Here is a 13,965-nt window from a genome sequence, read left to right on the forward strand (position 1 = left end):
TAGACTGAACTGCTGTTCGCCAGGGCTTGGGGCTGAAACCACCCGCCTTCATATGTGCCTTTCGCAGGTCTGATGTCTTCTAAAGCTGCAAGACTCTACATAGAGCAGTTTACGAGTCATTGGGGCATGCTGCGATACTGAGAAGTAAGCAAAAGTAATTAAAGCGAGACTGCGATAATTCCCGCGTGGGACGTAATTGAGCATAACAAGAACAACGCAAGAGCCAGAACAATCAAAGAACGAAAATCTCCGGGACATTCGAGTAAAATACAAATATTTCATTACGACTGAATGAGTGTTGGATCCATAGAATCGATAGACGGAGATATTATCAAGACTTGCAATGGGTAGTAGTAGAGACTGACGAGAATAGTATCCTATACATGAAGTTCATCAACATGAATTTGTGGTTCCTCGAAACAACTAAGACATATTTATCCGAGTCGGATAGTGTTACCGCAGTCTACGTTGCTACCCGTTAAAAGATGACCACGTATCTCATCGAGCAAGGCGACAACCGACAGGCAATTGATTACCGTCAGCGACAAAGTTCATGGCGAAAGCATAGCATCCAAACTGTTCAATATTGTGTAATTTTACATCCATTCGCGATATCAGCTTTTGAGATCGAGAGGCGTTTGTCAATGCTGCACTACTTCACACGCTGGCGGTCTGCAAAGCTAAGTACGCGAATGAGACATTGTCGCGTTAATTGGCCGCGTATCACAGGAGGAGCGGGGGAAGGTACACCACGTCACACACGCATGCAGTCAGCACATCACGCAGGGCGATGATTGCTCGAGAGCAATTTGCCGAATAGGCATCAAAGCTCCGATGCCCCTCACAAAAACAAGTCGATGTTGAAAATTTCCCTCGCCGGACTCCAGTCAACAACGTACAACAGAGAGACTTACGCCGCAGCGCCTTTCCTCAGGAAAGCTCATCATCTGGAGCTAGCCAGAATCTGTGTCGACCATGGAGCCCACTGAAGTCGTTAACAGCCTTCGCGGCTTGGTGGCCGTCGCCGACAATGCATTCAGAAGCACATACGATTTTGCGAAGGATAAGATTGACCCGTTCATGGATATCAAGAGGCGAGACGAAATACGCCGCGTTGCAACCGAGATCCAAGATCTGGCTGGATTACTGCATCGACTCACTCTGGTAGCTTCCGCCTTTGACGAAGATCACAATCAGGTCCTTGATGATGTTTATGGCCTCCGCTCACCGAAGCTACCTCAACAGCTATTCTCTTGCCGACAGACCTTGATCAAACTCGAGGCGAGCTTGAGTCGTAGGGAGCTTACCTACGACGTCATAAAACGGGAGGCAGATCTCAAATCACGAGCAAAGCTGAGATGGCCCTTCACAACAGCATGGACCGTTGACCTGATACAAGAAATCGGTCAACACAAGGAGGCTGTTACTAGGGCTCTCTCCTCCAACTCCATGAACGAGCTGCTGCAAAGCTTTTCTAAAGGCAAAGGTCGACATTCTCCAAATCGCAGAGAAGTCGTCAGAAGATACGTGATGGGCCGCTGCAGGCACTCAAAGGAGAACTCCACCGTGACGTCGTTCTTCGCAAGGGTTGACCATCTTGAAGTCCTCACGCGGACTGTCAGCAAACGATCCAACTGGACAGAGTATGATTTGCTGGAACTTGAACCCATCCGATGCTGGATAGGCCACGGCAATTGCAACGACAAAAGCTCCCATCTTTGGATCACAGGCGGCCCCGGAGCCGGGAAGACGACTTTTGCCGCCACACTCATCGAAACTGCGATCCATACACACTATTCTGACCAAGCCACCGCGGTAATCTTTGCCTTCTGTCGATTTTCAGACCCACGGTCCTACGAATGCTTTTATTTCCTCGGCACTCTTCTTGCCCAGATTGCCGTACAGCACCCGTCGGCGATGACTATACTCGGGAATTACTACTCCGAGTTGCGAACTCGAAGACTAGTCGAAATCCCGACTATAGAAAGGATGAAGGCAGTCTTCTTCGCTACGACGAAAGTGTTTCGGCAGATCCTGTGTGTCGTTGATGGGGTGGATGAGTGCTCTGACGAGGGCGATAACGTCACGCAATTGATGGCTTCATTAGCTTCCGAATCTGGCAACGTCAGATTAGCCATGGTCTCGCGTTATCGGCAAAGAATAGAGACCACTCTCAAAAGCAGCTTTGGCGAATCGCTTTGTTGCAAGGAATTTGAGCCCGACAGAAAACAATTGGAAGTGTTCGCCGCCACAGAGATTGAGAAGATGGCCACGGAGGCGAATTCAGTTTTCCACAACTTGCGACTGAAAGACAATGTCATTCAGAGCTTCGGTCCAATTATCAATCCAAGGTAGGTGATGTAACCTTCAACTGTGGGAGAGTGTCAACTGACCAACACAAGCTTCCGGTTTGCATCTTGCTCCATCGAGTATATTGCACGATACGCCACGGCGGAAAATTTGCACGAGATGTCGAAGACACTTCCGCAAAATCTGGAAGGGATATACAAGCTGAACCTCCAGCGCTTCAACGAGCAGCCGGCTTCGACCAAAGCTCTGATTCAATCTGCTCTTCAGTTGACCGCGTTCTCGGACCCTCCGCTCACGAGTCATGAGCTTTGCCAGGCGTTATCGGTGGTAGGCATACCCGGGCTGGATGCCGACGAGTTGCAATACCCTGAAGTCGATGAAAATGAGATCACGGATTCATGTGGCATATTCCTGACTAAGGCAGCCCACGGAGAAGAATTCGGGCTAGCACACCATACGGTCAAGGAGTTTCTGGAACAAATCGACCCGACTAATCCGGAATTGGCGGGATACCGTGTGTCGAGATCTCGAACTCGGCGCCTCCTAGGGATATGTGCGCTCCGCTTCTTGTGTCTCAATCACTTCGCACGGCTTCCTAAAAGATTGAACTCTGAAGACAGCTTCTTGTCCAACAGACGGAGGCGACTACCGTTTTATCGATATGCGGCTTTGGTATGGCCCCGACTAGCAGACGAGCTTTGGGACGACGAGGAGTTCAGAGAACAGGCTATGGAACTTTGCAACCCCGCGCAAACCTCGAACTTCAAAGCATGGTCCTTGGAAGTTTGTCACTTCTACCGCCTTGGAGCTTCCTGGAATGGCTGGGTCAACGATCGGTTCGAAGACAAGCCTTGGAGTGTGGGTACTCACTCTCGGCGCGACAGGTGGTATAGCAGCAGTGATTCCTTGTGCTCTGAATCCACAGAAGCGTTTACAGGACCGTCTGGGTCCCATTGGGGCACATCAAAATCGTCGGCATCATCGGGATCGTCGGCATCATCAGAATCCTCGGGATCAGAGGAACCCTCGAGATCAGAGGAATCCTCGGGATCAGAGGAAATTATCGAACCCCTTGAATCAAGATCTTGGCTCTGGAGACAGAGGGAACATCCAGACTGGAAGTGGCAGGAAGGTCAGACGAGACGTTTGGCTCATTTTATTCGACGCGGTGACTTCACACCGCTACACATGGCCTGCCTTTTAGGGCTGAACCGTCTTTGTGATAATCTGGTCGCGGATCAGTCTGATATACACCGAATGAGTCGGATAGGCTCGCCATTACAATGCGCTCTCGGCGGTCCGTTCCTCATTGCGTGCCACGATCTATCTACCAGAAAGACGTACAAAACATGGAATAGGATCTCTGCAGTGGAGAAGCCTTCGATAGAGCTCGTGCAGACGTTGATCGAAGCAGGAGCTGATTGCACAAGGTCTCTTCCAGCCCAGTATTCGTGGAACTCCATGGGCGCTCTGGGGCTGAAGTCATCTGAGTGGGCAGGGGACTATCGAATCTTTGCCGCAATTGTCAAAGGTGGTGCTCAAATGCACGACGACGCCATCCACACATTTCGACTACTGTGTCGAGAGTGGACCAAATACAAAAAAGAGCAAGCAAGATTAGATGTGGCTGCCGTCTTGGAAATTCTCGGAGACATGTTTTTGCAGGGAGAGGCAGAAGCTTCAGCATATCTGACAGCATTCCGACATGTCGTCACAGATATGCATGATATCGATGTACCACTACCTGCTCTTGAGGCTGCGACGGATGATATGCTCGTCGAGAGGATGAAGAAAGCTATTGAAAGCGACTGCTTGAGCAGCTTGAAGGAGACCGGCAAAACACCACGAGGTCAACTGATCCTTCAGGATGACACGCTGGATGGCCTGATCGACCACGCTGTGTCAAGTCTTGCCGCCAACTGCTTAAGCTTTCTGCTCGATCGTTTCTCTGGGCCCGAAAATGAGAATGTCACAATGGGAAGACTGCTCCTCAGATGTACGGGGAATGAGTTCGAGGATGTCCTGGTGAGCCTTCTGAAACATGGGTCCAAGGCAACAACTACCGATAGAGAGGGTCGTAACATCTGGCACCTATCAACCGTCGGGCGTAAGTCCGAAAGAATTCTTCAGGTGCTGATGTCGACGCATGTCACAAAGAAAGATCGCGAAACAGCGTTGCATGCGCTTGATAACATCAATGGGCGGACGCCACTGGCCAACGCCCTCTTTACGGGTCATCCGGATTATCATGAAGCCAGCATCATCCTCAAACACTGTCAAGCAAGTAAAGACATGTTACAGAGCGCTCGACCCTCGGTAAATGCCATCATCGCAGGCATCGAGTCCCCCAAAACCCTGCAAGAACTTCATAATCGCGGCGTTCTACCGGTTCCAGACGATGAGACGCCTCTACACGATCTACAGCCGAATGCGCATGTAGACGCCGTGAAGCAGCTTCTGGCTATCTATTCCTACCAAGATTCTTTAAAGTGGAAGAGCCCTGTCGGCTCTTACCTAGCCTCAAGCTCATTTTCTATCTACAAAGAGGACGTTCTCAGACTTCTCATTTCCACAGAGCTACCTTTATCATTAGACCCACACCAGCGGAGCATATGGTCGATGGTTATCGACCATCTGGTGGAAGTCTTGTCTAAGCCTCCGCCGTTAGGAGTCCAGTGGGCGTCGGCTTTAGTCGATATCTTAGTCGACACGGGTTGCTTGGCTAATCACGAAACAGTTTCTGGGATTTCTGCGCTCAGGGACTTGCAAACCCTCCTTAATTGTAACGTCTCCGAAAGCCCGAAAATCAAAACCAAAGTTGTCATGATATTGGAAAATATCTTTGGCTCTGTGATCGACGCCACGACTGATCACTCAGATCTGAAGGGAACGGGGTTGGGCCTACAGCTTCTGCACTGGGCTGTTGTTCACGACTCTGTCTACCTAGTTGGCCGTCTTCTTTCGCTCAGTGTGGACGTCCATGCCAGAAGCGGCTCGAGGGGAAAGTCTTTCAATGCGCTTGAGCTCATTTGCACCCATGGACACAGCCAATCCTCCGTCAGGATATTTGAAAAGATACTTCAGAGGACAGACAAAGCTCGAATTGACGATCTCCACCGTTACGAGACAGGAGAGGAGCTCGTTGGCTTATTGCATCTTCACGGAAGCGCCAAACCCAGACTGTTCTCTCCACGAACACCAACATTCGAATTTTGTTGGCCTGATAGATAGAATCATGTTAATCCAAGACTATCTGGAAGCGTGGTTTACCTGCTTGAAACGGGGGGCTTTTCTCGCTACCGAAAGCCGAGCAATACGCAAAGAGTCACAATTCTGCGATCGCTACTGGACGAAGGATGTAATCCAAACACCTTAAGTCAGCCAGGCAACAGATCGCCATTGCTCATCCACATAATGGCTGGAAACCTTGACAGCGCAAGGATTCTCTTGAGACGAGGAGGCGCAGTAAGTCTAAGTACCAGCGACGCCTACGGGTGGACTCCAGTCGCATGGGCTTGCGCCTACGGATGGACCTTTCTTTTAGAAGAAATGGTCACTATGGCCGGTGATCAACGACTGTGGGATTTCGAAGTGACCGTGTGTCTTAGGGACTACGGCACCAGCCCGTACAACTACACACAGGCGAAAGCCCTACATATTGCGACAATAGGGTCGGCAGAGACGGTAGCCTATCTTCTCAATCAGGAGTACGCGATTGATCTTGATATCACTACATCGGATGGGACGACTGCACTACACATAGCCACACTTCTTGGACAACACGATTCGATCACCCTTCTCGTATCCCGGGGTGCAAATATTGATGCCCAGGATCATCATGGCTTTACAGCCCTCCACATGTCCATACATCATCATAACGAGTCGGTCACAGCATTGTTGCTGAAATTGGGTGCAAAGCACCTGAAGAGCAAGAATGGCAAGACTCCGTTAGACATGACCGCGTTTAGAAGTAAGAACATCATGCGAATGGTTCAGGACTCCATCCTGGGTGCAGCAGCCACTGGCAAAGGTATGACTGCTCAAGAGAGGCACGTGAAAGCCACAGTATTGGCGGGCTCCATGAAGTATGCAATTGACAGAGATGATGAAGAGGATGTCGAGAAGCTTCTCGATGGAGGATGCTCGCCTAACATTACCATGAGGTCTTGTCGAACCTGCACCCCTCTTCTCTATGCTTTGGGAAAGAATGACGTCTCTGAACGCTGTGTTTCAGTTCTCATCAGTCGAGGAGCAAGCTTCAAGGGAATGACTTGTCGTCGTCATGGCAATATTACACGGTACTACACGGTGGGTTGGCAAAGGGGCTCAAAGATTTACGATGACAGTGGCAGTTCATCAACGTCTGATTCTTCATCCTCCTCATCTGAGGGCAGCAATTCAGATGATCAAGCGTGGCCTATTAATGGTTTCACAACACTTGATTTGTTCATGGAAGGCGGGAGACCCGAAGAGACTCTCCTTACCTATCTAGAAGCTATTCCCCCGGCAGAACTTATTTGGCTCGTGAATAATTCGACCCCAGCACACCAGGCCATTAAAAGAAAGTCCAGCGATCCATTAGCGGTCTTACTCTCACATTTGAAGCGAGTTAAGTCTTCTCTCGGTGGCAATGTGGCGAAGGAAGTAGCTAGACAGTCCAAAGGCGATAGCGGCAACACTCCTTTACATCGAGCGGCAATCAAAAAGAATGTGGTCGCGGCGAAGCTGCTTATTGCGCATAGAGCGGACCCAGACGCCGCTAATTCATCCGGCATGGCCCCTCTGCACATGGCGGCGGATCATGACGATGCCGCGATGGTAGGGTATTTACTCGACCAAGGTGCTTCGATCGACATCAGAGACTACCGAGGTCGCACAGCACTCCAAACAGCTATCCTTAAAGACAACATCCAAGCGATGGAAGTCCTGCTAGACAGAGGGACGCGAATTAACGTCAATGATGGAGGCAACAGTTTCATTTTCCTGGATGAAATCAAGCCATTCCACATGCTGCTGGCGACAGGCATGAAAGTCAATCAGCCAGGGGCCCTGGGCCTCCCTGTCTGGTCGTCTGCCCTGGTCAAGGTCGAGATAGCGACATTTCTTCTCAATTCGGACTTTGCCCGAGACATTGATATCGATCCTCAAACGATGGTACTCTGGCAATCCTGGTGGCAGGTCCAGCTTTTGGCCAAAGGATCCAGTCGTCGATGCCTCCCACTATTCTACCGGCGCCTGGGCCCTACCTTCTTGCGACGGCTGGGTCAGTTTCAAGACACAACGAGTGAGAGCAAAAGCTTCAGCCTCCTTTGCTTTGCGGCTCACCATGGCCGTGTTGACGAAGTTAGAAACCTGTTGAAAATGGGACTGGAAGTGGAGTGTGAAGGATCAGCTGCAGGAACAGCATTGATGGCTGCTGCACATGAAGGTCGAGCGGAAGTGGTGAAGGTACTGGTCTTTCATGGTGCGAGAATACATTACAAGCGGCCAGAATTCTGGGTAAGCGCACTGGATACAGCCAAATGCTTCCCGAAGATCGTTGAGTGGCTGCTTGTTGGTAGGTTTATTGAGCAAGGGAAGCTTCAGATGCCGGCAGAGGCCTCAAGCAATTTCACAGCCGGAACCCGACCTTGGAGTGGTGTGCATCAAGGCGTCTTCTTGTTGGAAGGGCAGTTCCAAAGAAACAGGAATCAGTCAAGCATCAAGTGGTTGCAAAGCTTAGAGAAGGTCAAGAGAATGATGCGAGGAACGGTGGCAGTTTCCGAACTATGGATGCCGACGACGGATGGCAATACGGGACATTGAAAGAGCAGTACATCTCAGTAAACTCGATATACTTATTTAAGCTCGGAGTTCCGGTCAATGTTTGAGAGCGGCCGGACCTCCGACTTGGAAGTCATTCTCTGCTATATGGCAATTTCTTCTATCACAGCTCGTGTCATCGGCGGCCATCTTACGTACGATGGCCCAAATCGACATCTATAAGATGCTCAAACGACCGAACATGTGATAAGCAAAGTTCATATCAGCATTCTCCCGCCGTGTAGCCTAAAGACTCATGGTTCGATCATCCGCTTTTAAGCAGCGGGTGACGAAACCTTGAGTTTCATGCGAGATGGGGGAGTACGACGGAGTTGGGGAAACAAGCTGGGATTGCCTGAATGAGACAGAATTATGCAAACTTCAGACGAATGAAGTCGGGATATATCAGCTTGGTGCTTCCATACCGAAAATATTTCCTATGATACGCTTGCCAGTTTCTCTTTGAAATTGGTTATCGCTTTCGGATGCGACACAATGTTGGCGAGTGACGTTCTCCGGACCCCTGAGGCCCTCGGGCTCTCCTTTACCATTGGCATTTTCTTGCATGTCTTTGTTTTCCGGCATGGCGAATGGGACTTGGCCGCTCAGAAGGTCATTCTCGCGTTCCTGTCGACTTTCCTAGGCATGGTTGCAACGACTATGGCTGTGCCAATGCTTGCTCCCTGGATCGCACAACCTATCGAGTCAGTTGAACTAGCGGACCCATCCAAAGCGGTTGGCATGCTCTTCGCAACTCTCATTTTCGGTATTTACACAAGTATGACGTTGTATCGTGGCTTCTTCCATCGGTTACACAGGTTCACCGGTCCGTTCCTTGCGAAATTTTCGAACCTGTATGTCACAGCCAGGATTTGGAATCGAATGCATCTTCATGAAGATGTCAGGAAGCTTCACGAAAGGTACGGAGACGTTGTGAGAGTTGGTAAGAGACTACTTTGTCCACACATAACGGCGTGATGCTCAAGCTTCCCTAGGCCCAACTGAGCTTTCGATCAATAAGCCCGGTGCCATCAACGCTATATTTCTCGAGACAGACTGTTACAAGGGCCCGTGGTACAACCTCCTTCATCCTATGGTCTCGATGCAAATGGTCAGAGACAAGGAGGCGCACTCACGACGACGAAAGGCATGGGAATATGGCTTTACCTCTAAAGGTTGTGCTTCTCAGATACCACAGCTTAGCATGAACTGATCTTTTCAGCTTTGCGCGACTACGAGCCCCGAGTACTCAAGTACACCAACCAACTCCTCGCCGGCATCGAAGCGAGCGCGGGCACCCGGTTCAACGCATCTCTCTGGTTCAACTTCTACAGCTTCGACGTCATGGGCGAGTTTTCTCTCGGTCATGGTTTCCGCATGCTCGAAGACGGCGTTGCGCACTTTTACATGGACGGACTGCACAACGAGACACTGGCCGTGGGCCGTTTCACGCACGCCATGTGGGCATTGCCGCTTTACCGCAAGATGTCACTGTGGAACGCCGAACTGAGGAGGTTTAAGGGTTGGATTTCGCAGCAGGTGCAGCAGCGTATTCAGAACAAGCCTGAGAGCCCGGACATTTTCACGTGGGTTCTTGAAGACTACGAGTCGAGGAAGGATCATTCTTTCCAGGATATGTTGAATCTTTACGGCGACTGCATCCTTATCACCGTTGCTGGGAGGTATGTTGTTACTCACTGCATTTGTTGACATGGACTAGATTTACTATGACTGACACATAATGGTAGTGATACGGTTGCTGCTGTGTTGTCTTGCCTCTTCATGGAGTTGGCACGTCATCCACGGGAGTACAAGAAGCTACAAGAGGAAGTCGACGCATACTTCCGTGAGCATGACAGACCGGAGCATGCGCCTTTGGCCAAGCTGCGATATCTCCAAGCTTGCATCGATGAGTCTTTGCGCCTCCATCCACCGGTGCCCTCCGGTGTCCAGAGGATGACGCCACCTGAGGGTCTGCAAGTTGACGATGTCTGGCTTCCTGGGGACACAATTGTGTTCGTGCCTTCGTATACACAATACCGAGGTAGGTACCCATGAATTATTGAGAAACGAGTGAAGTGATACTAGCCGTCATTTAACGCAGATGCTCGCTTCTTCGAGAGCCCCGATGAGTTCATCCCAGAGCGCTGGACTGACCGACCAGAACTTGTCAAGAACCCCGCGGTATACGTTCCATTCTCTACAGGTACCTGTTCTCATTTGCAAATATTGGTTCATGAGTCAACTGGCTAACCAAAGAAAGGGCATGATGTCTGTATCGGCAAACAGCTGGGCCTCCTTGAGACTCGCTTCGTAGTCAGTGCGGTGGTGCACAAGTACAACCTGCGATATGCGCAAGGTCAGACCGGGGAGAAGTTTCTGGCGGACAACAAGGATACTGGAACATTGACAGTTGGACCGCTCAACCTCGTATTCGATCCAAGAAAGTCTTGAGCTGGCATGTGAACAGTGCGGTATAATGAGCCAATGGCTGCTGCATATATTGAGGAGCATGCAAATATGTACATAATGCTTGGGTAAATATATTACGGGATTGGGTATCCTCTTTGCAAATCCAACGCTTCGAAAGTCAACCACACTGCTGTGACGCGCTGTGCCCTTCCCACACCATTCTCTTGCATTCATGTCTTTCCGTATGTCGCCCTTATCCTCCTCTCGAGATGCTCCCAGCTCGTGACGGGCTTGGCGCTCTCGTATCCCTTTCTCTTCAGAACATCCAGGAACTCCGGGTCGATAACGCTCTCATCTGTGACTGGCTGTCCTCTTCCCTTGATCGGTTCCAACAGCACATGGCGGTCAGGCTGTATGAAAACAGGTATACTCAGCCTGCCCACATTCTCGCTTGCAGACCTCGGAAACGCCACCCGATGCACCGTCGACCGCAACCTCCCCGCAGTCCAGAACTCGAGCGCATCCCCGATGTTAACCACAATGGCGTCGGGAAGGCACGGCACATCCGTCCATGCGCCGTGCCGTTGCACCTGCAACCCCCCTTGGTCGGACGCCTGACGGAAGAGCAGCGTAAGCGAGCCGTAGTCTGAGTGCGCCCCCGCGCGGATGTCATCAGGCTTCGGCGAGGCTGGCGGCGCGGATTCAGGGAACGAGAGCTGGGACACTGGGGGATAGTTGATGAGTCGCATGCGACAACTTTCACCGGTGTGGGCCTTGGACAGGAAGTCTCTGGGCATCTGCGCAAACTGTTCAGCATCGCGCGCATTCCTTTCCCATCAGTTGGTTCCAACTCACACCCAACCCGACGGCCAGTGCTTCCAACAGAGTCTTGGCCAAATCGTCGCAGCCGGCGAAGAAGGCGGCCATCTTCTCTCGCCTAGCTTCCAATGGCGCGGGGAGTATTTGATTCGTCCGCCCGGGATCTGACAGATAGAACGACTCCTTGACATCTCCAGGTCCTGCGCCAGACAGCCTGTTCCAACGCAACGTCTCAGCACATGGCGGTCTACAAGGGGGATAGATCATGCAACCTACGTCTCTTCCCTCATTCCCGTGTAACCCTAGCGAGACAACACCGGTCAGTGACTTTTAAGCATGGCCCGCTTGCATCCATCCCAGTCCGCGCATCCCGCCTGCACAGGTACTCCAGACCACCAACCAACACCTCAAAAACTCACCAGGTCACCGCTCCCATTAGCGAAGCGCAACTTCTCTTCCAGAGATGAGCCGAAGAACGTTTCCGCGAGGGCAAACATGTCCGCTGCGACGCCGTCACCCAATCCGTGACCAACGACATAGAAGAAGCCGGGGTCCTTGCCCACGCGCATCAGCTCCTGCGCGAGTTCCTCAACCGAGTCGAATGAGCGCAGATCAACCACCGGTAGCGCAGCTGCTGCGGCCGCAGCCATCGCGGGGTGTTGGTGGTAAGGCAAGGGAAAAGCGCAAACAACACAACCTTGAACCAACCCCCCGACGTTCTGATGTTTGGGTTCCTGGAATCTGCGTGTTGCAGGGTTCGAATACAAGAAATATCGGTGTGTGAGGTACAAGACAAGGCAGAAGAAGAAGAGCAAGCAAACACTGAGCCACCAACGGTTGTTGAGCGATTAACAAGGACTTTTCGTTCGATGCAATTGGCACGATACAACCAACTGGCTATGCGAGAGCGTCGGGTAAAGAGAAGGGGTTGGGAAACTGTTGCAGGCAATCATTCCAAAAACCTGTCGACCAACAAGAAAGATGTCCAAGCTCCCATCTTTATGTATGCCAGGCCAACGGACGGGAACGAATAGTGTTAAGAATCGACCGAAAGACCGTTCGGGTCGCGATGGCCTCGCGGGGTAATGAGGTCTTGGCTGCTGAGCGGCTAAATTGGGAGCAGCAGTTCATCACTCAGGAAGCCCGCTCGCAGCCCCCCGGACCGCCGGTCGCGAAAGACGCGTGGTCACGAAGCCGGGTCACACAGGAGCGTGGAATTGCGGGAGAAGAACACCGCGGGCAGAGAAACGTGGCTGGAAAGCGTGACAAGAGCAGCCACAGGGTCCACGGTATGACAGCATCAAGACTCGGCCTGCCGCGGTCCTCCGATTCGCGCGCCCCATCGATGGGCTGGTAAAGGCGGATGGCGCCCCCTCACTTGCGTACGACAACGGAGATAAGGTGCCCATCAAATAAAGGTTGTGATGGACGGTCACATCCGGCGGACGGGGGCCAATCGCAACATGCCGTTGGTGCTGTGCAGGCTGTTCCCGACGCAGCCATGAGCGGGTGAGCGGCTGAATGGGGAAGAGCAAACATTCCACATTCCGAGGGAGCAAACAAGCAAACAACTGGGGTCCGTGTTCGATTCTGTTCCCGCATGCCAAGGCGAACGGCAGAATGGAATAAGTGAAAATGCGGTTGGTGCCAAGGGGAAAGGAGAAATAAGGGAGAAGAAGGATGATTTCCCAGGAGCCAAGAGCCCAAGATGTACCGACCGAGGCTAGGACGATTCGAGAAACACCCCTGTCTCTTCCCTCGCGAGATTGCCCCTCTCTTCTCCGTCATCCAGCCTCCAGGCTTTCCCAGCTGCCCGGGAAGAAGAAAAAGACCCATCTCACCCCTATTTCTCCTTATAGCAGGGGATCTTCACCAGCAAACTGGAAATCTGGAACACGGGCATGGGATTTCGACCGCGTGGAACCACAAAAACACCGCATGGGTTATCCGTCAACGGGTTTTATGCAGGGCAGAGGGTCTAAAAAGTAGCTAGGGGGGTGTGGCAAGGTCAGAAAAACTTATAGTCCGTATTATATAAACTTATCCACTAACCTTACTATAAAAAGAATAATATCTATATAGTACCTTATATCTATCTACCTAAGTTAGTTAAACCTTACTTTAAATATATATAATATATATACTAATATCTATAAGAAATAGATAATATATCTAGAACTCTTCTACCTATATAGACTATAAGGTTTAGTATATATATATAGAATATAAACTAAATATTATCTAAATTACTACTTATTATTACTTAAATATATCTTAATATTAACTCTATTATAATTTCACTATATACTCACTATTAACTATATTTAACCTTATTAGTATAGGTATAAGTATATTTAGAGGTGTAGTATATATGCCTATATAGTATAGGGTTATAGATAGGCTTATATTATAATAAAAGGTAATAATCCTAAGTATTTATAAGTATTTAATTATATAGATAATAATAAGGGAATTAATATATTATGATGACTCTAGTTGTTATTACTTATATAGTTAGTAGGTTGCTTCCTCTAGTAGGGAAAAGTGAGGGGAAAGATAATATGAAATATAACCTGCTAAACTGCTAATTATATAAGGTGCTTATATAACTATACGTATTAT

The 13,965-nt window shown here is 50.2% G+C and overlaps 4 protein-coding genes across 4 annotated transcripts; 3 read left to right on the forward strand and 1 right to left on the reverse strand.

The window, feature by feature from the left end:
* Window positions 1–975: 975 nt before the first annotated feature.
* On the forward strand, window positions 976–5,541 carry GCG54_00010794 (uncharacterized protein; the record flags this gene model as incomplete). Its single annotated transcript, XM_045410710.1, has 2 exons — window positions 976–2,351; window positions 2,403–5,541. 2 exons carry the CDS (start codon window positions 976–978, stop codon window positions 5,539–5,541), a joined length of 4,515 nt encoding a protein of 1,504 aa, XP_045257801.1.
* Window positions 5,542–5,724: 183 nt separating this feature from the next.
* On the forward strand, window positions 5,725–7,598 carry GCG54_00010795 (uncharacterized protein; the record flags this gene model as incomplete). Its single annotated transcript, XM_045410711.1, has 2 exons — window positions 5,725–7,464; window positions 7,515–7,598. The coding sequence occupies 2 exons, from the start codon at window positions 5,725–5,727 to the stop codon at window positions 7,596–7,598; spliced, it is 1,824 nt and encodes a 607-aa protein (XP_045257802.1).
* A 1,009-nt stretch (window positions 7,599–8,607) lies between these two features.
* GCG54_00010796 (Cytochrome P450 monooxygenase FCK2) lies at window positions 8,608–10,566 on the forward strand (the record flags this gene model as incomplete). The annotated part of the gene is made up of 6 exons (XM_045410712.1): window positions 8,608–9,055; window positions 9,108–9,287; window positions 9,335–9,794; window positions 9,861–10,156; window positions 10,217–10,318; window positions 10,376–10,566. 6 exons carry the CDS (start codon window positions 8,608–8,610, stop codon window positions 10,564–10,566), a joined length of 1,677 nt encoding a protein of 558 aa, XP_045257803.1.
* A 188-nt stretch (window positions 10,567–10,754) lies between these two features.
* Window positions 10,755–11,993, reverse strand: GCG54_00010797 (UPF0676 protein; the record flags this gene model as incomplete). Its single annotated transcript, XM_045410713.1, has 4 exons — window positions 10,755–11,321; window positions 11,380–11,557; window positions 11,620–11,645; window positions 11,763–11,993. The coding sequence occupies 4 exons, from the start codon at window positions 11,991–11,993 to the stop codon at window positions 10,755–10,757; spliced, it is 1,002 nt and encodes a 333-aa protein (XP_045257804.1).
* Window positions 11,994–13,965: the final 1,972 nt, after the last annotated feature.

Source organism: Colletotrichum gloeosporioides (genome assembly GCF_011800055.1).
Source record: "Colletotrichum gloeosporioides strain Lc1 chromosome Unknown consensus_93, whole genome shotgun sequence".
Taxonomy (NCBI): Eukaryota; Fungi; Ascomycota; class Sordariomycetes; order Glomerellales; family Glomerellaceae; genus Colletotrichum; species Colletotrichum gloeosporioides.